This window comes from Aethalodelphis obliquidens, unplaced genomic scaffold (assembly GCF_003676395.1).
Source record: "Aethalodelphis obliquidens isolate GAN/ISIS:26980383/991018 unplaced genomic scaffold, ASM367639v1 scaffold12, whole genome shotgun sequence".
Classification (NCBI taxonomy): Eukaryota; Metazoa; Chordata; class Mammalia; order Artiodactyla; family Delphinidae; genus Aethalodelphis; species Aethalodelphis obliquidens.
Window position 1 is genome coordinate 25,470,032 of NW_020837956.1, and position 27,212 is coordinate 25,497,243.

The 27,212-nt window shown below is 35.4% G+C and overlaps 1 protein-coding gene across 2 annotated transcripts in view; it reads left to right on the forward strand.

Moving 5' to 3' along the window:
* ATAD2B (ATPase family AAA domain containing 2B) overlaps nucleotides 1–27,212 on the forward strand; it is a 149,845-nt gene that overhangs the window by 99,639 nt on the left and 22,994 nt on the right. Inside the window, exons 20-22 of one of the 2 annotated variants that reach the window (XM_027113730.1) lie at nucleotides 4,562–4,697; nucleotides 6,741–6,937; nucleotides 10,479–10,638. In XM_027113730.1, coding sequence (XP_026969531.1) covers nucleotides 4,562–4,697; nucleotides 6,741–6,937; nucleotides 10,479–10,638 — 493 coding nt within the window. The remainder of the gene's footprint in view (nucleotides 1–4,561; nucleotides 4,698–6,740; nucleotides 6,938–10,478; nucleotides 10,639–27,212) is intronic. The other variant, XM_027113731.1, reaches the window with a different exon arrangement.

Sequence of the window (27,212 nt, forward strand, 5' to 3'; positions counted from 1 at the left end):
TGCAGGGGACACGGGTTCGTGCCCCAGTCTGGGAAGATCCCACATGCCGGCAGTGGCTGGGCCTGTGAGCCATGGCTGCTGAGCCTGCGCGTCCGAAGCCTGTGCTCCGCAACGGGAGAGGCCACAACAGTGAGAGGCCCGTGTACCACAAAAAAAACAAGAATCCGCCTGCCAATGCAGGGGACACAGGTTTGAGCCCAAGTCTGGGAAGATCCCACATGCCACGGCGCAACTAAGCCCACAAGCCACAACTACAGAGCCCATGTGCCGCAGCTACTGGAGCCCATGTGCCTAGAGCCCGTGCTTCGCAACAAGAGAAGCCACTGCAATGAGAAGCCTGCGCACCACAACAAAGAGTAGCCTTCGCTCGCTGCAACTGGAGAAAACCCACGCACAGCAATGAAGACCCAGCACAGCCAAAAATAAATAAATAAACAAATTTTTTAAAAAAACAAAAATGCTAAAACTATAAAACCCTTAGGAAAAAACATAGGGGAAAAGCTGCATGACGTTGGATTGGCAGTGATTTCTTGGATGAGACACCAAAAGTACAGGTTAACAGAAAAAATAGATAAATTGGACTTCATCAAAAATAAAACTATTAATAGATTGAAAAGACAATACACTGAATGGGAGAAAATATTTGCAAATCATATATCTGATAAGGGGTTGATACCCGGCGCGTATAAAGAACTCCTACGATTCAGCAACAGAGAAAACCCCAAACAGCTAGTTCAAAAATGGGCAAAGTACTTAAATAGATTTTCTCCAAAGATGATACTCAAATGGCAATAAAGCACATGAAAAGATGCTGAACATCACTAATCATTATGGAAATACAAATCAAAGCCACAATGAGATATCACTTTATACCCAGTAGGATGGCTACTGACATAACAGAAAATAACAAGTGTTGGTTAGGATGTGAGGGAATTGGATCCCTTCTGCATTGCTGATGGAAATATAAAATTGTGCAGCCTCTGTTGAAAATAAATGGTTTGGTGTGGTGATTTCTTAAAGAATTAAACAAAATTACCATATGATCCAGCAATTGTATTTCTGGGAATATACCCAAAAGAAGTGAAAGCAGGGATTCAAACAGATGTTTGTATACCCATGTTCTTAGCAGCATTACTCACAGTAGCCAAAAGGTAGAAATCAGCAGATGAATGGATAAACATAATGTGGCATATACATACAGTGTAACACTATTTAGCTTTTAAAAAGAAGGAAATTTTGATACATTCTACAACAAGAGTAACTACAGCATGGGTAAACCTTAGGTCATTATACTAAGTGAAATAAGCCAGTCACAAAAGGACAAATATTGTATGATTCCTCTTATACAGGGTTCCTAGAGTAGTCAGATTCGTACAGATTGAAAGTAGAATGGTGGTTGACAGGACCTGGGGAAAGGGAGAGTGTAGGGAGTTAATGTTTAATGGGTAGAGTTTCAGTTGGGGAGGATGGAAAAGGTTTGAAGGTAGATAGGTAGTGATGACTGCACAACCATGTGAATACACTTAATGCAACAGGCTGTACAATTTAAAAATATTAAAATGGCAAATTTTTTTATGACCGTTTTACCACAAATTTCAAAAGAAAACTACAATTTAAAAATGGGCTAAAGAGTTGAATAGGCATTTTACCAAAGAGTATATATATTCTTAAGGTAATAAGAATGAGAAAAGATTCTCAATATCATTAGTCATTCAGGAATGAGATACCACTGCACACCCAACTAGGATAGCTATAATCACAAAGACAGACAACACCAAGTGTTGACAAGAATGTAGGAAACTTGAATCCTTGTGTATTGCTGGTGGAATTGTAAAATGGTATAGCCACTTTGGAAAAGTTGGCAGTTCTTAAGGTGTTAGACATAAACTTATGATACGACTCAGCATTTCCACTCCTAGGTAACTACTCCAGAGAAATATAAACATATGTTCCCACAAAAACTTGTACGCCAGTGTTCCTTCTAGTATTGTTAATCATGGTGGAAATAACCCAAGTATTTATTAATTGGTGATTGGCAAAACAAAATGTCGTGTATATACATAGAGTGAAATGTTATTCAGGAATAAGTGGAGTGAACCACTGATACGTTCTCCAGTGTGGGTGAGCCTCAATATATTATGCTAAAATTGAGAGAAACTAGACACAAAAGACTACCAAGTCTATGATACACAATTTCTAGAAGAGACAAATTTCTGGACACAGAAACCAAATCATTGGTTGTCAGCTGGGAGTGTAAGTGTGGATGGACTGCAGATGGGCACAAGGGAACTTTTCGGAGGTAATGGAAATATTCTAAAACTGACCTGCGATGGTTGCACAGCTGAATTAACTCACTAAAAATTATTGAACTTAAAAAAAGTTTAATGAGAGATAGTGGAAGGTATGTCTAAGTTTATCTGGGAAAGTCAGAGAAAGCATCACCCAGAAAGCACTGGCTTGAGTGGAGAGTTTAAAAAAAAAACAGTTTAGGAAAGAGTGAATAGCATCTGTAAAGACTGTTGTGAACCAGTGTGAAAGAGAACATGATTCGTTCAGGGAATTATATGAGATTTGTCTTGTTGCAGTATGAAGTTTGAGGCTGGGAATGTCAGAAGATAGTGAATTTAAAGAAAAACAAGCTGTTGGTAATAATCAGGAAGGCTGATATCAGGGGGATTATTGTAGACTTGCTCTTGGTATGCTTTTACATTTACCAGGTTCAACACAATGTTGAAAAATGATCAGAAGGAGGAATATTTAAAACTGAAATTAAATGTTTTACTACCCTTAAACAAAATCCTGGTACTTCTAGGGTATTGTGTTCTGTTTATTTTTCAAGACCCAGTTAATGTTAGCATTTTCTGCTATATCTTATCTAATGCCTCTTCACCCATGCCCCTTGCAGGGTCTCCTCTGTTTCACTACCTCTGTTATAACACTTCTGACATGGTATCATAATGCTTTCTTATGAGACTGAAGAGACTTGACAGCAGGAAGTAAGCCTGTTTTCTTCAAGTTTTTAACTGCAGTGTTTGGCATGATATTTGACACGTGATATTTGACACATGTTCAGTGGTAAATTTGCTTGCCAGAACTTTCAAGGGAAGGCCAGCAAAGTATAGATCGAAGAATTGGAGGGGTTTTTACATAAAGGTAGTCTTCAAAGAAAATATCGGAAGGTCACAAGGTGAAATTTTATGTAAACTCTTTAAGGATTTGGCTTTGGGTTGACGAAAATAATTTCCCATCTAAATATTGAATTCTGATGGCTACTTTTCATTGTCTCTTCTCTGTCTTAGGATTTTAGAGTTAGAAAAGACCTTTAGAGCTTATATAATCTAGTCTTCTCTATTTATTCACTTTGTGACCTCAAGCCAGTTACTTAAACCTTTCCAAGCCTAGGTTTTTTCATCTGTAAAATGAGGGACTCCCTACGTACCTACCTCATTGTTACAAAGATTAAAATAATATTTAAGTAATTCTTCATTTCACAGTCTGCAATTCAGTAAGTGGCTAGACATAACAAATTGAATGGACTGTCCAAAGTTTACCAGAAATATGTACCTATATTTGGGTACCTAGAATCTGATGTTTTAAATTTTAATCCAGTATTTCCACACTGTCACGGTTGGTACTTATTTCCATATTAGTGACCTTTACCCTTTTTTTATTTGCAGTTTCCAATTTGATGTGGGCTGGGTAACAAAATGACAAGCTTTATTCATTCAGTATATGCTTATTAAGCATTGCTAGGTACCAGGCATGGTGGTAGGTATAGGAAAACAGATGAGTTCTGTTCTCAGGGAGTTCAGTATCTTGAAGTAGGAAACAGACCTTCTAGGAAAACATATGAATTAAATAAAGTGTATCGACAAATGTGGATGATGTAAAGAGGATTTAAACAGCAAGGGGGACATCTGAGGTCAAAGTCTTTATAGAGCAGGTGAACAAAGGAGAGGTGGCAATCACTAACTGGAAGGAGTTGAGGGATATGAGCGTGACTGGCTTAATTTTGCTTGGGAGTTTTGCATGGAAGGTGGTGTCATTGTGGAGCATTCTTTGGTGAGATCGAAGGTATAGTTTTTATGCAATGAAATCAAGATTCCAGAGGATACAGTGGAATAGACTTAGTAGGGAAAGAGCCCAGGAAGGGAAGTTAGTGGATAGGAAGCACACAGAAACCGCTTAAAATAAGGCAATGTTGTTAGCATCCTCCCAGCTCTCTATTGTAAATAGGTTGTAGATAATTACTTTTCAGCTCTTATGCAACAGCTCTTTGAGATTGTTGCCATCTGACTATTACAATCAACTATCCTTTTTTATATTACAGTATAATTTATTAATGACTTGAGCAACTGGATCATTCTTTCATTCTTGTTTATTCCATGAGGTTGAACCTCTCAACAGCATAGGCTAAGACTAGGTTAACCTTAACCGCGCATGGATGTTCAATGGACATTTACAATGGTACCGAAGTTGAAGAAATTATAATTTGGTATAATATGTAAGCTTTTAATTCTCTAAATATTTAATGTCTTTGTGTGTGTGTGTATGTGTGTAGGTTAAATGTATCTTTAGAATACAGTACGAAGAGGTCTTGTATATTCAAAGGCCTATTGAAGAGGACAGAAGAAAGTTTTTCCAAGAACTGATTCTCAATCAGGCCTCAATGGCTCCACCACGAAGGAAACACACTGGTAAAGTTCCTAAAGCCTTTAGGAAAATGGGTGGGTTGGAGTTAAGAGATATCCTATCTTGGAGTCATCTTTTTAAAAAACCCATTTCTTTGTGGAAATGAAGACAGTTTTTCAGGTTTTGTTTAACTTTAGATGAACACATGTGGAAGTGGCCATTGTGTTTACCTGACTTGAGGAGATTGGGAAGTACAGCCTCATTGTTAAAGCTTTACTAATGAGTGACTGTTTATGTAGTCTCCTTATCACTTCAGTCCAGATGCTCTGGTAGATTTCACATTCTGAGGCTCAAAAAGTCATAGAAAGTCTTTGGTTCTGCTGTGTTTTAGTCACTTTAAGTACTAAGGACTGGAACTATCAGGTTGTGAACAACAGGTGTTGTGCTTATTGCTTTCTGGGCCAGGGTAGTTTTGTTGGGCCAAGAACTGGTGGGAACATTTGCCTTTTCTGGTTTGTCTTATTTATTGATTGATTTTTCAAATATTTATTGAGCACCTATTATTTAGATATATTATGCTAGGCATATGGAAATCTATCATGGCTTTCTTTAAGCATTAGAGTTTTCTTGGATTTGGGCCTAATAGCATTAAGAGGGGCCTCAAAATTAGATTTTCAGTCCCCTGACTTAAGTAAGGACTGCATGCTAAGTCATTCAAAAGAGAGTTTCTTTTCCTAATACTAAAGGTGCAAAAAGATAAGATCCCCTTGCTTAATCTTTCATCCTCTTCTAGAAAATAGCAGTCCTGTTTGTTAAAAAAAAATTTAAGCCTCTTTCTTTTTGTTCTGCTTTTTATGTTTCTCGTAGCTGTTCTTATAGGATATTAAATACATTTCCCATCCCTGCCAACTCCTTGCTTTTTCATACTTCTTTGTTTTCCAGTGGTTATATTATCCAATACTTCGTTTTTCAGTGGCTATATTATCCAATACTTTAATAATTTTATTGTCCTTTAGTGGCTCCTTTTCACATTTTCTCAGTGCTTTTAAGATGAACATCTATCAAATGACTATAGCTGTGGGATTTTCCCCACAGAAACTTTGGAATATTCAACATGGAAGTTATACCTTCTGATTATTGGTTGTTGCCTTCTGCTAATCTAAATAACAGCATTTAAAATATTTCATTATTAAAATGATTCATTTTAATAAAGTATCTTGCATGTTCCTAGTCATATTTTAGTCCCGTAGATCTGAATTTTCTATGTTAAGGCTGAACATAATTCTTTTTTTTTTTGAGTTGCTCCTGTTGACTTTCATTTTTCATCTTAGGGGCTATTTAGAAATTGGCGAGAATACTTAGGATTTTAATCCTGAGCTTCAGTGTGATACCAGGAAAATCTTTTAAGGAATTAGAGAGCATTATGGTTAGGCAAGTTAATACTTCACCTTCTAAGAAGATGTTTTGTTTGTTTTACAGTAGATAGTGAATACCATAGATTTCATATATCACACTTAAGCCTGGGTTTTCCATCTTCTTCATGTCTTTGGGATTCTTTTTTTTAGTTACTACTTTTTTTTTTTCACTCCCTGCAGGTGCCATTTACTATCCCAACTGTGTTGTAGTAAGAATATGAGGGTAGGAGACTTGTCTAAAATTAGAAGTCTTTGGGAATGGGAAGGATCAAAGAATTATTCTTTGCCCGTTTAAATTTCATGCATATAAGGCAACCTCATTTTGAGAAACAGTCTTTAAACAAGGTTGACTTCAGCAAATCAGTATACAAGTACTTCACCTGAAGATATTTATGTTGATTTGAAATCTTTTTCTTAAAGTTGTACGTAAATAATATCTCAGGATCAAATTATTTAAAATCATATCATTTGTGCTTTAAAGACGTCCTGTTGTAAGTTATTTTATAAAAGTAAAGCTATTCCCTAATGTACTTCTGGTTTCCATTCAAATTTTTACCTGCTGAATTCACATGGTTCACATGTATTTGGAATTCTCCTTTTCTTAAAAAAACATTTTGAGAGAGTGTCAGAAAAGTAATTGAGGTCCTGACCCTGCCATGTTGGAATCTTAACATTTTCTTCTACTTTCTTTAGGTCTTTGTGCTATGGAAGTTCTTCCACTTGCACTACCTTCTCCACCTCGTCAATTATCAGAATCAGAAAAAATTCGGATGGAGGACCAGGAGGAAAATACTTTAAGAGAGTTGCGGTTGTTTCTCAGGGATGTAACCAAGAGGCTGGCCACAGATAAACGCTTTAACATCTTCAGCAAACCGGTGGATATTGAAGAGGTCTTGTTTCAGTAGTGTGCAAACAGTGAAGTTGAACTGGCTAAAAGAAAAAAATGTTGACATCTTTTTTTGGAAGGAAAAAAGCAAAGGCATGGATGAATATTATCCCTAGCCTGTAAAATTTTAATCCATGTGATAACTACCAATGTCATCAGCAAACATCTGGTGACTTTTGGATGAAATTAATGACAATTTGTATATGTCCTCTTGATTAGTATTGATCTTTGTGATCTCCTACTCTTCATTTAAGAAGAGGATTAAAAGTTACTTTAGTGAAATGTCCATACTAGACTATTTTTATTCCAGGATAAATCCTGCTCTCCAAAAGAATATTGGTATTAACCAATCAATACCAATTAAAATTGGCATTTCCCAAATTGTGTATACCTTACTGAAGGAGGTAGCTAAGAAACCTGAAATTTGTCTTTCATATTTTGGAAATGTCTGTGACTAAGATGCTGTATGAGGTTATAGGCACAGCCTGTTATTTTTCTCTCCAAGAATTTTCTCTGCTCTGAGTGGAAAATTTCTCACTTTCTATGTGTATTGTTTTGTGTCCTTGTGGGAGCATGGTTTGTGATGATGAGAAAAGAAATTTTCCATTTGGAATCTACTATAATACTGTAGAATAAATTTTATTTTGTTTTGTTTTATCCTGGGATAATATAGTGTGTGGATGCACATAATGCAGTCTTTACTGGCATTCTTCTTATAGTTCAGACTCCATGTTTGAACAGCTTTGGTGTTTTTAGTTTTAATTTTTTCTTCATCTTTTTTTACATTTGAATTATGAAGTGATGCAGAGTTTAATGTTGTGTCCTCATTGTGAAATCTGTACTCTTGGATCAGAGCAGATTCCTTTGGAATCATTACCTCATCTATGCCTGTGAGCTAGCATTATGTTTTTTCCCCTTGGAAAACCTGAAAATATCTATTCCCCCCACCTCCCCTTTTTGGGAATAAAGGGACTGTGTTTAATTTTATTTGTATGTTTATCCACAATACACAGTTTTAGCCATTTGATCCTTTCAGCAGCCCCACAAGGTCATTATTACGTTGCAGTTGAAGAAACTGAGGCTTATTGGCAAGTGACGCAGCCAGCACTCAATGTTTCTTAAAATTCGAAGTCCACATTCTTTATATCACAGCTGTCAATCTTTTTCTACTGGAATAACAGGACTTGCCTATTTGCTCTTGCAATTAATACATATTTTATATTCGTGAAGCATATTTTTTCCCTCGTGGTATTTTCAGAAAGTCTTAAAACTATCAGCCCACTTTAAAGATTGTTATAAATGTTTATTTTTATTTCAAATTGGGTATGGGAACTCTGACACTTAATTGATAAGGACTTGCCCCCAAGTCAGCCTCCTATGCTGGGAGTGAACCAGTTTTGCCTTTGTCCAGGAAAACTTTTTCTGTCTAACCAGAAGAGATTGTCAGATTTCAAATGCTATCTGTGATAGACTGAAAGTTTTATAAATGATGGTAAGGCAGTGGGAGGGGATAGAAGATGTTGGTCAGTTAAAACTTTAATATTAGGGTGATGTTTTCTCTTTTTCCTTTTTTTCTTTTCTTTTTCAGGTTCATTTTGCTACTGCTTCTTTGTTTACTTTTAAGGCTGAAAACTTAGGGGTCTCTGGGACAGATAGAGAGGGGAAACTAAGATAACATTTTGATAACCTAAAACACAAAAACTTTTATTAAAATAATGAATTTGAAATGTCTAAAAACTTTATCAAATTCCAAAGCAAATTGCAGAGGAAACGAAAGTTTAGAAAATAAGTGTTGAATTTAAATAAGCATAGGTGCTAAAATTTTATGGTCTTTAGTAATATAAATTTTTATAGTGCAGAAGTTTATAAAATGTTTTCCACGTGTACACAATACATGTCAATTGTCAGAGCCAAGGATCCAACTAATACCTTCTGAACTGTTCCTTGTTGAGTGTAGCTCCACTGTCTCCCCTATAAGGAGATTGGCTGGCTTTTTAGCTCCTAGAGAATGAAAACTAAATTAAAACATGCACACACATCTACCTAAAAATTTAAAAACATATAAATAATATGTATGTATATATATATATATATATATGCATATGTTTTTGTATATGCATATATGTGTATTTATTCATAGGAATATATATTCAGTATGTAAATTTTTAAAAAGGCATCAGTGGACTGCACTGGTGGTCCAGCGGTTAAGGCTCCATGCTCCCAATGCAGGGGGCATGAGTTTGATCCCTGGCTGGGCAAGATCCCACATGCCGAGGCCAAATAAAAAAAAAAATCCCCAAAAAGCATCAGTGCCATCTGCAATGGAGAAAACTAGCCTTTAGCCTCATAGAACAGAAATTACCCTATTCCCAGAATTTGGTCCCGGACTAATTAGACATTTCTAAGACTGTGTTTATGTCAGACCTAATTACTTGATTTGAGATTTGCATTAAGGAAGACAATACAGTCATACACACCTTGGAGATATTGTGGGTTCGGTTCTAGACAACTGCAGTAAAGTGAATATTGCAATAAAGCGAGTCACACGAATTCTTTGGTTTCCCAGTGTATATAAAAGTTATGTGTACACTCTATTGTAGTGTTCTTTAAGTATGCAATGGTATTACGTCTACAAAAAATGTGCATACCTTAATTTAAACATACTTTATTGCTAAAAAATGCTAACCATGATCTGACAACACAGGGTTGCCACAAACCTTCAATTTCTAAAAAAGTGCAATATCTGCAAAGCGCAGTAAAGGCAAGTGCAAATAAAACAAGGTATACCTGTGGATATATAGGTTGGAAGAGCTTTCTTATTGGTCAAATGATACAAAACATACAATTTATTCGGCAGTCATGACCAATATCTCTATTTTGGGTTATCTCCCAGAAAATCACACTGAGCAAAATGTATTTTTTGCTTGTAGATTTGTTTATATTTAGGGACAAAGCCAGTAAATTTTTTCTAGTCATGAAAGCAATACTTACTTTTGTTATACAGTTGACTCAGAATGTTTGTAATGAATCCAAAGGAGCAGAAAACTCTTTCCATGAAACGATTCATCCTGGAAAACTGAAAAAGACAGATAATTTTTTTGTTTAGAGATTTTAAAGAGATTTACCCGAGAACATCTCTAATAATAAGAAAAAAAAATCTGTGTTTCTTTTTATTTTCCTTAAAAAATTCTTTTCTTGAGGTAACATTTATTGATGCTTATTGGGTATTTTTACCAATACATTTTCTTCTCAGGTGTATCCAAAGGATTTAAAAAAAAAAAAAGCTGACACAGTTTGTTTCATATTTCAAGATGAGAAACTTTTCAGAGTTGATTTAGATGTGACTTGAAACTGAAGCTTTTCATGGAAAGTATGACATAGTATCTTTAGTGGCATAAATTGCTCTATAATTTTATCCTTATCTGTAATTATTTCCTAGATATCTAGATTTAATTTTAAAATAACTGTATGGTTTTGTTTTATGTTTTTATGAGTAGATTATATGAAATATCAGAAGTAATTTTCATTAAAATATCCTGTTTTAGGTTTCAGATTATCTTGAAGTAATCAAGGAACCAATGGATTTATCAACAGTAATCACTAAAATTGATAAGCATAATTACCTGACTGCTAAGGATTTCCTGAAAGATATTGACCTCATCTGTAGCAATGCTTTAGAGTACAATCCAGATAAGGACCCAGGAGGTAAGGATGCACTGGGCAAGGTTGACTTTGGTGATCAATGAGAAGATAGTTTAAAATTTAAATAAAGCTTGCCTATATTTCAGATAGATAAATTAATCTTAATGACATATTACTGTATTTAGAAACTTCTTGATGAGGAACTAATAATATACTTAAATATTTAATTATTAAATTCATTTGTTAAATTACTAAATAATATATTTAAATTAGAGGATTTTATTCTTTTTTAAAAGATTTTATTGATGTATAGTTGATTTACAATGTTGTGTTTAATTTCTGCTGTACGGCAAAATGACTCAGTTATACATATATATATATTCTTTTTCATATTCTTTTCCATTATGGTTTATCACAAGATGTTGAGTGTAGTTCCCTGTGCTATACAGTAGGATCTTGTCGTTTATCCATCCTATATATAATATTTGCTAATTCATTTATTATTAGATAATATATTTAGATTAGAGGATTTTATTATTCTAAGTGTTGTGTTCAGGGTTTAGTTTCTTGATTTACCTTTCACTTTTTATACTTAGATTCTTATTTTTTTCAGGTAAAATGGAAAACTGAATAGTTGAGAATTTAAGATTTATTTATTTAGTCAACATCACCAGTGCTGATAAACACTGGTAATTTCGAATTTGTGGAAACTTATTGTGGATAAGTTTACTTATCAAAAGACCCCCTTTAGGTAGACAGACGTTATCTGTTCTATAGACTGCATGTATTTTTATATAATTTTATTATTTTACTCTTAATCCCACCCTGTACTCAAATCTGTAGTCCCAACTCTGTTAATGCCCTCCAGGGGAGACCTCCAGGAATAATCTGTAGTTAAACAAGATGAATTTATTGATACATTGTAATAAAGGAGAATGTATATCATGGGGAGCCATATAGGATTTGAGCTAGCGTTAAGTGATTTTGGGGAGGGTTTAAGGAAGTAGGGCTTTGCAGTGGATTAGATGCTCTTAGGAAGTGGGAATAATTGGGGCACTAGGTATTTTAAGAACCTGGAAGGCAAGAAGAATGGAGCAAGGCTAAAGTTGTGATTGGTAAAGAGGCGGCAGTCATTCATCTTACCCAGGATAGGATTATATTTGGTTATTTTTGTGGTTAGGACAGTGTTCATACTTATGTCTGTGTTCAGACATGATTATGGAGTGGTCTTGTTTTTATTTTGATCCATCATGGTCACAGAGTGGTGTTCTGTAAAATTGTTTATTTTTTTCTTTTCATTTTTTAAAATTATTTTATTTATTTTGCTGTGTCGCGTCTTAATTGCAGCACACAGGATCTTCGTTGCGTTGTGCGGGCTTCTCTCTAGTTGTGGCACGTGGGCTTCAGAGCATGCGGGCTCAGTAGTTGCGGCACGTGGGATTAGTTGCCCTAAGGCATGTGGAATCTCAGTACCCCGACCAGGGATGGAACCTGCATCCCCTGCATTGGAAGGCAGATTCTTAACTCCTGGACCACCAGGGAAGTCCCTAAAATTGTTTTTATGTTTCATATGAATACACCAAGGCCTGGCTGATAGTGCCAGGCCCTTTCCCAGCTGGCAGGGGTCATTACTCTATTTCTCACTCTGTTGAGAATTCTGTTTCTTCAACAGATGATATACAAGTAAGATGCTTTTTTTTTTCTTTTTTTTTCTTCGGTACGTGGGCCTCTCACTGTTGCGGCCTCTCCCGTTGCGGAGCACAGGCTCCGGACACGCAGGCTCAGTGGCAGTGGCTCACGGGCCTAGCCGCTCCGCGACAGGTGAGATCTTCCCGGACCGGGGCACGAACCACGTCCCCTGCATCGGCAGGCAGACTCTCAACCACTGCGCCATCAAGGAAGCCCAAGATGCTTTTTATTTTTAAAAAATTAATGCAGACTTTCAGTTATCTAAAGATATTCAGAATTCAGTTTCTGCTTTATGTCTGTATTTATGGGCAGTGGTTCTTAACTCAGGCCACCTGTTAGAATGACTTGGATTTCTCATTTCTACATGAAGTTAAGTATTTCTTGTCTTAGTTTAGACCACAGTAAATTGCATACTTTAATTCCAAGTTAAGAGGCAGAATGAACTTTTATATAGCTACTCTTGGTATCTAACAGTTTTTAAGCTTTGTATCAGGACATTTATATCTTGTTGTTGTTTAGTTTTTTTTTTTTTTTTTTTTTTTTTTTTTCTCTGTATATCATAGAAAAATTTATGAGGATAAAAACAAAGAAAATTAAAGCAACCTATAATCCTGTTACCTAGTGTTTTCTCTCTTTTTCTTTCCCTCTCTCCCTCCCTCCCTCTCTCTCTGCCACACACACATGCACAGATATTATATATGAAATACATGTATGAATAATATTTTTACTAAAATGAAAATATAACTCTTGTAAACATCTTCATTCATGTAATATTTTGTGAAAAGGTTATGAGTTAATGTATTTTTACCACATAATTTTTATCATATGGATGTATTATAGTAGCTACTACCCTGTTGTTGGACATATTAGATTTTTTAGCTTTTTTCTCTATTATAACACTGATGAATAGGGCATAAATTTTATGTATGTCCTTAATTATTTCCTGAAGATAAATTCCTTAAACTGAAATTTCTGGATCAAAGATTGTATAATAATCTCTTTTAAGGCTTTTAAACTGTGTTGTTAAAATTTTCTCACAATTTAAAAAATCTTCTAGCAGCATCAGGGTCACTTGTTAACCAATATAGCAGTTTTGTGGGACTGAGAGAATCTCCTTTTCAGTGTAGATGGCATCAGCAACAGGGCCACAATTTGGCTAGTAAAGAATGGGCTGGATGTCAGTCTCCTTTGATTCCCTTGCTGCGTTCTTGGTGAAGGTACAGTTGCGCAAGTGTCTATATAGTGGCCTTGAGCAGTGTGTGAGAGTACTTGAGTGCCTACACTCTCATCCTGTTAGTTTTTCAAGACATAGAGGTTACTGAAACTGTGCAGTAGGTAAGGAGAGCCTGGGCTTTGGATGTACACCTGGGCTTCAGTCCCAGTTTTATTTCCTAGTTCTTTAACTTGATCAAGTTAAGTCCTCTAAATTTTACTTCCCTTATCTGCAAATGGGGATAATTATAGTACTCTTGTCACTGGGTAGTTGTAAGGATTAGATGAGAAAATGTATTAGGTTAAACCTTATGAAATTGCCATTTTCATGTGGTTCAACTTGAATATGTTAGGCCCTTAGCATAGTGCCTGAGATGTGAGAAGTATTCTGTAAAGATTAGTCATTCATATATTTATTCTTGTTATCATTATTATTTAAATTATGCTTTAATTTTTTATAAATTGTTTCCTTAGTGGGTACCTACATATTTGCTTTAGAATGACCCTTTGTACTTACTAGTATATTCCCTGGACCGCATTTAAAATTTAATCCTATTTTGGAACAAATCTAGGGACTGATAGTGAAAAATGAATTTGAGCGGTTAGAAAAAGCCAGTAGAAAGGATCAATCTAGATTCTCCCCCCACCCCGCCCCATGTAACTTAATTATAACCACATTGAAATAATATTGCTTTTATGAAAGAAGCAATGATTTCTGGTGCATAATAACCTTTTACTACAGAATGCAGTTGTATAATCAAAGAATATGGCTCTATCTCACAGTTAGAGTTGACATGATACACTTGTAACTTCATTTCTTCACTGTTTTACATGCAAAAAGTGTCATATAATTCAAAAGCATGATTTCAGCTCTGTTCAGATTTTTTCATATCTTCAGTCAAGAGCCCTTTTTTTCTTCTTAGCAACAGAACAACTTGTTATGTATTAGGAAAATAACCTCAGGGTCTGTTGTGTAGCAAGTGGAAATTACATGAATGTTGTATTACTTTTATAAGCTCCCATGAGTATTTGAAAGCTTACGGTGTTCTGTTTTGCAGAACACTTGGCCATTTGGGGAAAAAAACTAGCATGTACATAGAAGACAAAAGCCAACATTCTGGAAGCTGTACATGTTGCCTAAGTGTTTACCCAGATTCTCCCTTGAGGATAAAGTGGACAAAAATTAAATATGTTAGCCAGAAGAATTTTAGTTCGTAGGTTCTAAATGTGACTAGTATCAGATATTTGATCTAATTACTATCTTATAAATATGTGATATATTTTATGTTTAACTGTTCCCCATTCTTTGTCTTGTACCACATGCCCCCCCTAGCCCTCAAGTGCATTCGCATACATACCCTCATTTAGCTAATTTTGGTGAAATTTCAGCCCTAGTCTTGTAGTATTCTCAAAATCTTCTGTTTTGCACCAGTTGTTTAGGAATAAAGCTCACAGATTCAGCTTTTGGAGCCCTCTATGGGCTATGCTTCAGTCAAACTCATTCATATTTTCTATTAGTATTTGTAAGTATCATGTGCTGTTACTGAGCTGAGTGCTTAGAGTACTGTGACAGTCCTTGCCTCTTGAGATGGAGATATTCAAATCAGTAATACATATTGAATAATTACTATGTGACAGACCTTATGCTATATGTTATAGTATTAATTTGCTAGGACTTCCTTAACAAAATACCACAGACTGCGTGGCTTAAACAACAGAAATTGATTTACCCATAGTTCTGGAGGCTAAAAGTCCAAAATCAAGGTGTCGGCAGATTTGGTTTCTTCTGAAGCCTCTTTCCTTTGTTTTCGGAGGCTGCCTTCTTGCTGTGTCCTCAATGGTCTTTTCTTTGTGTCCATGCACCCCTGGTGTCTCTTGTGTGTGTCCAAATTTCCTCTCCTTATAAGTACACAAGTCAGATTAGATTAGGGCCTACTCTTATGACCTTCTTTTACCTTGATTACTTCTTTAAAGTCTACTCCAAATACAGTAACATTCTGAGATATTAGGGGTTATAGTCTCAACATATGAATTTTGGGGAAGAACACAGTTCAGCCCATAACAGTTAATAAATAAGCCACAGTCCTTCCTATCTAGAAACTCACTGTTTTATAGGAATGACAAATATCTAACTATTGGTAATTGTAATAGATTATTAAGGTGTAGAGATAGCATAGAGGTGGCGATTTTGAATTTTGAGGCAGCAGCAGACGATTGTAATGCAGTTTCATAAGGTGTGTATTAGATATGTGTACAGTGTGAGTAGAGCACAGAGGTGAAGACACTGGAGATGAACAAGATTAAAAAGGGCATTCATTTTAGGCTGAGAAAAGTAGTGTACAAAGGTATAAAAAAAAAGAATATGGCTGGAAAGTAGAGTGCCTGTGGAGGAGTAGTGAGAAATTCACTCACTTCTCCACTCACTGAATCTCCGTTTACTGAGCATCCATTTATGAAATATTTTCTGTGTGTAAATTGTGTTCAGTGCTGGAGATATGCAGCTCTGGCCTGAGAGATTTCTAAAGGCTTCTTAGCGGGGAGTCCTGCAGATAAATAAATGTCATACTAAGTTCCCTATCTTCATTTGATCCTGTGTAAGGATTTCAGAGTTAATTCTCTAGATGATAAGGGGCCACTGGGTGGTTTTGAGACAGAAAGTGATTTGATTTGATTTGCATTTAAGAGTATAGTATTATAGGCAGTATCAAAGGTCAAGGGAATGATGAGATGGAGGTTGGAAGACCAATTAAGATTTTCACTTGTGGGGAATTCCCTGGCAGTCCAGTGGTTTGGACTCAGCATGCTCACTGCTGGGGCCCAGGTTCAATCCCTGGTCAGGGAACTAAGATCCCACAAACTGCGTGGCGTGGCCAAAAAAAAAAAAGATTCACTTGATATGGCAGCATAGATTGAACATAGGGGGCTTAGTGACCAACCAATTATGTATGACCGACAGAAATCTAGAATGACATCTGAGTTTTTGTGGTCTCGGTGTTAGGAATCTGACAAGTAAACCAATGGAGGAACAGGTTTATGGGCAGTATGCTAAGTTTAATTTTGGATGTGTTAATGTAAGTTACCTCTGGTACACCCAGATAAAATGCAGACATTGTATAGTAGTTGTATATGGGGGTTCAGAGATAGAAGTTTGAGTAAGAGACCTGGTTGGAATCATAAGTGTATAGGGGTGAATGAGATCGCATAGGCAGTATACAGAATGAAAAGAGAGGGGAGCCTAGAAGGAACCCTCCTCAAGGGAATATGGGTCCCAATTCTCAATTTAAGTCTCAGTCTTACTGTTGGTACTTCCAGTACCTTTAAATGTGTTGCCTCTGCTGAGAGTGTGTACATTCGTTCTTTCTTTCTTTTTTTCATTCTTTATTTCTAAATCAATTTTGTTGAGAAGTAAGTTATATACAAGAAAACCTAGTGCATCACTTTTAAAACCATGCTTATCTTCTAAAATCCCACTTATCCTTCAAGGAATATTAAATGCTATGCTCATGAAAGTTTTTTCCGATTGCCTTCCAGTTACAAGTAATCCCTTTGTCTTGGAATCATAACACTATGTAACTTTTCTGAGACACTTACTCCTTTCTTTTATTTCCTGGAGTGATTACTTATTTACATATCCTTATCCTGTATTTTAGACTCTAAGCTGATTGAGAACAGGATCTGTATAGACATCTTGTATGGAGCATATTCTTAATAAATGTGACCAGTGAGTAAATTTTATGAATGTCCTCTTCTTATATACTAACTGAAGGAGTCTCAGAGTACATAGAAATTATAAAATGGAGGCATAATAACATAATGCAGATATGAACCAGTAAATACAGTAAAATTTCTTATTTATGAAATGATTTAGGATGAAAAATCATCCCATAAAAATCAGTTTTAAAAAAGATATTATTGGGCTTCCCTGGTGGCGCAGTGGTTGAGAGTCTGCCTGCCGATGCAGGGAACACGGGTTCATGCCCTGGTCCGGGAGGATCCCACATGCCGCGGAGCGGCTGGGCCCCTGAGCCATGGCTGCTGAGCCTGCGCGTCCGGAGCCTGTGCTCCGCAACAGGAGAGGCCACAGCAGTGAGAGGCCCGCGTACCGCAAAATAAATAAATAAATAAATAAAATAATAATAAATATATATATATATTATTAATCTTTCTTAATAATTTTGTTGAAAAAAACCCAGCTAATATACTTCTGTTCACCTACAAAAGAAACATAGACACATTGAAATACCTTCATAAAAGTAGTGATTGTATTAATTTTATTAATACTTATCAATTTATTCTAATAGCCATTACTTTTTATTGAAGGCAAAACTAGGTAGTAATATCTTTATTTTATAGATATAAGGAGATTGGGTCTCAGAGAGGTTATGCAATTTGTGTACAAACCCACAAATATTACATGGCACAACTGAATGGATAGTGATCTGTCTTAACTTCAAAGCGAGTTATGTATGGGGTTTTTCTGCTATGCTTATGTTACTTTTAAATTTCATGGATTTGGAGAATCTTAAGATTTTAACGTATGAGACAAAATAAAAGAACTGGTGGTAAATATGTAGCTATTATTCATGTATAATTTTAAAGCAAGGAATTTAAAAGTCTGGTGGCCATGAGAGGGTCTCTGAACAACTACATACAAAATTGTATGTATACTTTTCCACCTTTATCACAAGCTTATAAGATCCAGGATGACTCCCCTACCCCTCAAAAAAGATGAAGATCCAAGATATGGACATATCTTTTAATTTTAATCTGTGAGCTTATAGTTCTATTCTATGTATAAACTTAGACACTGTTCGAAGCTAAGAATGATTAAAAAGAATTGTAATGATAGGCATATTTAAAAAGCATTACCTTGTCAGATGCAGATGCTATTTATTTATTTATTTAGGCTGCTTTGTGTGGCTTGTGGGATCTTATTTCCCTGACCAGGAGTTGAACCTGGGCCCTAAGCAGTGAAAGCATGGAGTCCTAACCACTGGACCGCCAGGGAATTCCCACAGATGTTCTTTATTGTTTGTTTATTTTTTTAAAAACTTCTTGGTATTAATTTTTTTTTTTTTTTTTGGCTGTATCGGGTGTTTGTTGCTGAGCATGGACTTTGTCTAGTTGTGGTGAGCGGGGGCTACTCTTCGTTGCGGTGCACGGGCTTCTCATTGGCAGGCGGATTCTTAACCACTTTGCCACCAGGGAAGTCCCCACAGATGCTCTTTAGAATAAATTCCTTGTCCTTCAGATCAGTGGGAAATTTTTATGGAATTCTTTTCTTAATTAATTCATTCATTCTTCTCCCCCCTTTAATTGGGGATGGAATGTGGGTGGGAAGCATGTGTTTAAAAAAAAACATAAAGAAAGATCACTGAGTTATTTTAGAGTATAATGTGCTGGATACGTGACCTTTATATTTAATTTTACCTCTTTTTTTAGCTTTTTTTCAAGCTGAAATGGAAAGCCAGTGGCAGAAAGCTGCTTGGGCTACAAATATCAGCTTGAAAGCATAGCTCCTTCTAAGGATGTTCATTATAGTTTTTTGTTTGTAGTGGTTAAAATTTGAAGGAACTTTCAACTTGCAACAATAGAGCAATAATTTTGAAAAATTAAGGTTCATCTTTCTTTGGATTGTTACATAACCATTAAAATTTGGTTTTCAAAGAATGTTTTAAAATATCAGGAGACTTCTGATTCTGGCCAAGATGGAGTAAAAGGGACTGAATTTCCCCTTCTGCCTGAAACAATGGAGAAAAAAAACTGAACAGAATATTTGAAAAAACAATTTTGAAGACGTTGGATATCAGGAAACGATGGAAATGATCTGTGAAGGATGGGAAACTAACAAGTTCAGCACTATAGTTGCCTGGATAGCTTCCAGACTGTGGTACGGGAAAGAAGAAGCCAGGCAGAGCCTGGAAGTCTCCCTGAATTGCTGGGAATGTAAGAGGCCAAGGTGGATCAAGTTCTCAGGGCAGAGTACCAGGAAGGAGAAAGCTGCACAGAGAGAGCACTCTGGAGATCTGCAGAAGAGCCTCCTCCAGTCTTTAGCTGAATACTGATCAGCACATATGTGTGAGGAAACTACCTGAGGCTGGAGAAAGAGAGGGAATATTCCTTGATGTTTATATAGGGCTAGCAGTAGTGTAGCAAATAGTTAGAGGTGATAAACCAACAAGGAGAAAAACTGAATCATAAAACTGTACACAATCCAAAAGAAGTGAGAAGAAAAGAGGAAAAAGGGAACAAAGAGCATGTGGGACAAGTAGAAAGTAAATAGCAAGCATATTAATAATCACATAAATTATATTAAAAGCAAATGATCCCCTAAACCAGGGATCAACAAACTACAGTCAAACTGACTGCCCGGTTTTGTAAATGAAGTTTTTATAGTTGGAACACAGGCATGCCCATTTGTTTACATGTTGTCTAGGGCTGCTTTTATGCTACAGGGGCGGCTTTGAATACTTGCCAGAGACCTTATGGCTTGAGAAGCCTAAGATATTTACTCTCTGGCCTTATACAGAAACACTTGCTGATACCTGGCTTGAACATCACAAATAAAGGCAGAGAGTGTCTTTTGGATAAAAAAGTAAGACCCAACCATATCCTCCCTACAGGAAGCCCACTTGATGAGACTGACACTCTACCTACTGCACTAATGAGGTTCCTTTACAAGAAACTGACTTCCTTGTTTGTTTAAGGTTATTTAAAAAAAATAACTTATTCATTCATTTTCCTCCCATATACTTTTTAAAAAATTGAGGCATAGCTGATTTATAGTATTATACAAGTAATGATTCAAAATTCTTATAGATTATACTCCATTTAAAGTTATATAAAATATTGGCTATATCCCCTTTGCTGTACATTATATCCTGTAGCATACTTATTTTATACATAGTAGTTTGTACCTCTTAATCCCCTACCCTTATCTTGTCTCTCCCCCTTCCCTCTTTTCACTGGTAACCACTAGTTCTCTATATCTGTGAGTCTGTTTCTGGTTTGTTATATTCATTTGTTTGTTTTATTTTTTAGATTCGACATATAACTGATAACATACAGTATTTGTCTTTCTCTGACTCATTTCACTAAACATAATATCCTACAGGTCTATCCATATTGTCATAAATTGCAAAATTCCATTTTTTTAATGGCTGAGTAGTGTGTGTGTATATATATATATATATATATATATATATATTCCGTATGTGTGTGTATATATATGTATGTGTATATATATATAATCTTCCTTATCCATTCATCTGTTGATGAACACTTATGTTGCTTCTGTATCTTGGCTATTGTAAATAATGCTGCTATTAACATTGGGGTGCATATATCTTTTTGAATTAGTTTTTTTTTTTTTACAAGAAACCCACTTTGAATATAAAGCTGCAAATAGATTAAAAGCATGAAATACCATAATCCTACCAAGTTGGAGTGATTATATAAATATCAAAGTTGATTTCAGGCTAAAGATACCTGGGTTAAAGAAGATTATTTCATAGTTATCAAGTACACATATAATTCTAAATATTTATTGCTTCTGATAACAGAGCTTTAAAATTCATGAAGCAAAAATTGATAGAACTACAAGGAAAAATAGTGAAATTTGTAATTTCTTGGAGACTTCAATATCCCTCTCCTAAAACTAGATAAGGCTAGTACACGGAAAGTCAGTAAAGATATAGAAGACTTGAACAACCCTATCCATCAACTTTATCTAAGTGATATTTATAGAACACTTTACCCAGTGGCAACATATATACACATTATTTTCAGGTGCACTGGAATGTTCACCAAGATAGAACATATTCTGGGCCACGGAATGAGTCTTATTAAATATAAAAGGATTCAAGTCATACAAAGTATGTTCTTTGACCACAGTGGAATTAAATTAGAAATCAATAAAAAAGGTTATTTGGAAAAGATATTTGGAAACTAAATACCACGCTTCTAAATAACTCCATGGATCAAGGAAGAAATCAGAAGAGAAGTTTAAAAATTATTAAAGTGGATAAAATGAAAATATAAAAACTTACAAGGTGCAGCTAATGCATTACTTAGGCGGAAATTTATAGCACTAAATACTTAAATTAGAAAAGAAGAAAAGTCTCAAATCACTGACCTGAGCTCCCAACTTGAGAAACTAGGAAACAGAGAGCAAATGAAACCCGAAGTAAGCAAAAGAAAGGAAATAATAAAGATCTGAGCAGATCAATAAAATAGTAAACAGGAAAAAAAATTGAGAAAACCAAGGAAACCCAAAGCTGGTTCTTTTAGAAGATTGGTAATTGATAAATCTCTAGTGGAGCTGGTCAGGATAACGAGAAGTCACAAATTACCATTAACAAGAATGAAGGAGGTAACATTACTACATATTCTACATATATTAAGAGATCAGTAAGGGAACATTATGAACAGCTTTATGCCAATACATTTGACAACTTCGGTAAATTGGATAAATTTGTTGAAAGACAAAAAAAAAGCTCATGAAAGAAGAAATGTATAATGTGAATAGGTAATTCTTTTTCTATTAAAGAAATTGAACTAACAGTTAAAAACATTCCCATTAAGAACACTTCAGGCCTGGATGCCTTCACTGGTTAATTTTACTGAACATTTAGGGAAAAAAATAATACCAGTTCTACACAAACTTTTCCAGAAAATTGAAGTGGAGAGAATTCTTTCCAACCTAGTCTATAAAGTTAGCATTACTCTGAAAAAGATATTACAAGGAGAAAAAAGAAAAAAGACCAAATAAACTATAGACCCATATCCCTCATGAACATAAACAAAATTTTGGCAAGTTATATCCAATATGTTAAAAAGATAATACCTTGTGATTAAGTAGGGTTTATTCCTGCTTGAATATGCAAGGAATGCAAGATAGGTTTAAAATTTGAAAACCAATCGATGTAAGTCACTGTATTAACAGACTAAGAAATGATTATCTCAGTCAGTGCACAAAAGTATTTGACAAATCCAATAGGTATTCCTGAGTACAAAGTGTAAGCAAACGAGGAGTAGAAAGGACCATCCTCAGTCTGATTAAGGACATCTACAAAAAGCCTACAGTTCACATCATACGTAATGACAGAAGACTAAATGCTTCCCCTTAAGGTCAAGAATGTGGCAAAGATGTCCACTTTTACCACTTTACCCAACATTATACTGAAGGTTCCAGCAAGTGCAGTAAGGTAAGAAAAAGAAATAAGAGGCATCTAGTTTGGGAATGAAGAAGTAAAACTATCTTCATCTGTAAACAACATGATGTCTACATAGAAAATCCTATGGAATTTGCAAAGACACTGTTAGAACTAGCAAGTGTGTTTAGTGAGGTTGCAGGATACAAGATCAATATACAAAACTCAGTTGTATTTATGGAAATACAATACTAGCCCCAAACAATAGCAAATTGAAATTTTAAATTACTATTTTCATTAACATGAAAAAACATGAGATGTTGATAAATCTGACAAAAGATAGGCAAGACCTATACATTGAAAACTACAAAACATTGCTGAGAAAAATTAAAGAGAACCTAAATAGACTGAGAGATATATTGTGTTCATGGATTGGGAGACTCAACATTGTGAAGATGTCAGTTCTCAAATTGAACCACCTCATTCGGAATTCCAGAAGACATTTTATAGAAATGGACAAGGTGATTCTAAAATTCATATGAAAATGGAAAGGATCTAAAATAGCCAAAACAGCTTTGTAAAGTAAAAACAGAGTTGGAGGACTTAATACCACCTTATTTCAAGACATAAAGTTAGGGTAATCTAGACAGTGTAATATTGGCATAAAGAATGACAAATAGAGCAATGGAATAATATGGAGTCCTGAAAGGGACCCACACATACAGAGTAAGTGGCATTTTGACAAAGGTACAAAGTCAGTACAGTGGAGAAAGTAGTCTTTTCAACAAACAGTGCTAGAACAATTGGATATAAGTATGCCAAAAAAAAGACCTCTTATCTATATAAAGAATCTCAATGGATAATATACCTTAAATATAAAAGCTATCTTGTATCCAGACTATTAAAAGAATTCTCAGAATTTAATAATAAGGGACTTCCCTGGTGGCACAGTGGTTAAGAATCTGCCTGCCAATGCAGGGTATATGGGTTCAAGCCCTGGTCTGGGAACATCCCACATGCAGTGGAGCAACTAAGCCCAAGCACCACAACTACTGAGCCTGCACTCCAGAGCCTGCGAGCCGCAACTACTGAGCCCGCATGCCACAACTACTGAAGCCTGCATGCCTAGAGCCCATGCTCTGCAACGAGAGAAGCCACCACAATGTGAAGCCCGCGCATTGCAATGAAGAGTAGCCCCCACTTGCCGCAACTAGAGAAAGCTGACATGAAGCAACGAAGACCCAATGCAGCCAAAAGTAAATAAATAAATAAATAAGTTTATTTAAAAATTTAATAATAAGAAAACCCAATTAAAATAATAGGTATAAGATTTGAAGACACTTCACCAAAGATGATGTACAAAGGGAAAATAAGAACATGAAGGTATACTCAGCTTCATTAATCTTTAACAAAATGCAAATAAAAAGCATAATGAGATACCACTAAACACCTATAAGAATGTCTAAAATTAAAAAGACTGATCATACCAAGTGTTGACACTTGGAACTGGAATATAGGAATATAAAATGGTACAACTTTGAAAAAGCTTGGCAGTTTTAAGATTGTTAAACATACATACACCCATTGTTGAGCTAGCCATTCCACTCTTAAATATTAACTCAAGGGAAATGAAAGCATATGTCCATATAAAGACTTGTTCATGAATATTTATGTAACATTGTTTATAATTGCCAAAACCCAGAACCATCCCTAATGTCCATCAACATGTGAATGGATAAATTGTATTATATCCAATAGTGGAATACTACTCAGCAATAAAAAAGAATGGAGTGTTGATCATACAATAGGTATTTTTATTATTTTTAATTGAAGTGTAGTTGCTATACAGTATTATATAAAACAATAGGTATTAATGGGAAAATAATTATGACAAGTAAAAGAAGCCAGACAAAAAAAGAATATATACTTTATAACCCCATTTATATATGTATTTATAAATATGTTAGAATTATATATACATTAATATATAGAGATATATATGCAATTCATATCTATTATAGTGTACATAATTCTAGAAAATATGAAGTAATCTATGGTAACAGTAAACAGACCTGTGGTTCCCTGGGAATGGAGGGTTGTGTAAAGAGTGAAAGGAACATGACAGAGGGGCACAAGGAGACTTTTGGTGATGGTGGATATATTCATTATCTTGATATAATGATGATGTTATGGATTTGTACTTAGGTCAAAGCATATCACAATATATACCTTAAATATGTACAGTTTATTATATATCTCTTATGCCATAATCTTTTTTCTTTTTTTTAAGGCTTAGGGAAGTACAAAATTTTAAATAATAAATACAGATTACACATTGTGGCTTTTGGTCGTAAATTGTCGAGATCTATATTCATTTGCCTACATATCTCCACTTGGATTTTTTTTTTGAATTATATTTTACTTTTTTGTACAGCAAGTTCTTATTAGTCATCAATTTAATATACATCAGTGTATACATGTCAATCCCAATCTCCCAATCACACCCCCACCCCCACCCGCTGCTGCTTTACCCCTTAGTGTCCCTACGTTTGTTCTCTACATCTGTGTCTCAGTTTCTGTCCTGCAGACTGGTTCCTCTGTACCATTTTTCTAGGTTCCACATATATGCGTTAATATACGATATTTTTCTCTTTCTGACTTACTTCACTCTGTATGACAGTTTCTAGATCCATCCACGTCTCAACAAATGACCCAATTTCGTTCCTTTTTATGGCTGAGTAATATTCCATTGTATATATGTACCACATCATCTTTATCCATTTGTCTGTCAGTAGGTATTTAGGTTGCTTCCATGACCTGGCTATTGTAAATAGTGCTGCAATGAACATTGGGGTGCGTGTGTCTTTTTGAATTATGGTTTTCTCTGGGTGTATGCCCAATAGTGGGATTGCTGGATCATATGGTAATTCTATTTTTTAGTTTTTTTTTTTTTTTTTTTTTTTTTTTTTTTTTTTTTTTTTTTTTTTTAGTTTTTTAAGGAACCTCCATACTGTTCTCCATAGTGACTGTATCAATTTACATTCCCACCAGCTGTGCAAGAGGGTTCCCATTTCTCCATACCCTCTCCAGCATTTGTTGTTTGTAGATTTTCTGATGATGCCCATTCTGACTGGTGTGAGGTGATACCTCACTGTAGTTATGATTTGCATTTCTCTAATAATTAGTGATGTTGAGCAGCTTTTCATGTGCTTGTTGGCCATCTGTATGTCTTCTTTGGAGAAATGTCTATTAAGGTATTCTGCCCATTTTTGGATTGGGTTGTTTGTTTTCTTAATATTGAGCTGCATGAGCTGTTTAGGTATTTTGGAGATTAATCCTTTGTCCATTGAGATTCGTTTGCAAATATTTTCTCTCATTCTGAGGGTTGTCTTTTTGTCTTGTTTATGGTTTCCTTTGCTGTGCAAAAGCTTTGAAGTTTCATTAGGTCCCATTTGTTTATTTTTGTTTTTATTTCCATTACTCTAGGAGGTGGATCAAAAAAGATCTTGCTGTGATTTATGTTAAAGAGTGTTCTGCCTATGTTTTCCTCTAAGAGTTTTATAGTGTCCAGTCTTACATTTAGGTCTCTAATCCATTTTGAGTTTTTTTTTTGTGTATGATGTTAGGGAGTGTTCTAATTTCATTCTTTTACATGTAGCTGTCCAGTTTTCCCAGCACCACTTATTGAAGAGACTGGCTTTTCTCCATTTTATATCCTTGCCTCCTTTGTCATAGATTAGTTGACCATAGGTGCCTGGGTTTATCTCTGGGCTTTCCATCTTGTTCCTATGATCTCTGTTTCTGTTTTTGTGCCAGTACCGTATTGTCTTGATCACTGTAGCTTTGTAGTATAGTCCGAAGTCAGAAAGTCTGATTCCTCCAGCTCTCTTTTTTTCCCTCAAGACTGCTTTGGCTATTTGGGATCTTTTGTGTCTCCATACAAATTTTAAGATTTTTTGTTCTATTTCTGTAAAAAATGCCATTGGTAATTTGATAGGGGTTGCATTGAATCTGTAGATTGCTTTGGGTAGTATAGTCATTTTCACAACATTGATTCTTCCAGTCCAAGAACATGGTATATCGCTCCATCTGTTTGTATCATCTTTAATTTCTTTCATCAGTGTCTTACAGTTTTCTGCATACAGGTCTTTTGTCTCCCTAGGTAGGTTTATTCCTAGGTATTTTATTCTTTTCGTTGCAATGGTAAATGGGAGTGTTTCCTTAATTTCTCTTTCAGATTTTTCATCATTAGTGTATAGGAATGCAAGAGACTTCTGTGAATTGTGTATCCTGCAACTTTACCAAATTCATTGATTAGCTCTAGTAGTTTTCTGGTGGCATCTTTAGGATTCTCTATGTATAGTACAATGTCATCTGCAAACAGTGACAGTTTTACTTCTTCTTTTCCAATTTGTATTCCTTTTCTTTCTTTTTCTTCTCTGATTGCCGTGGCTAGGACTTCCAAAACTATGTTGAATAATAGTGGTGAGAGTGGACATCCTTGTCTTTTTCCTGATCGTAGAGGAAATGCTTTCAGTTTTTCACCATTGAGAATGATGTTTGCTGTGGGTTTGTCGTATATGG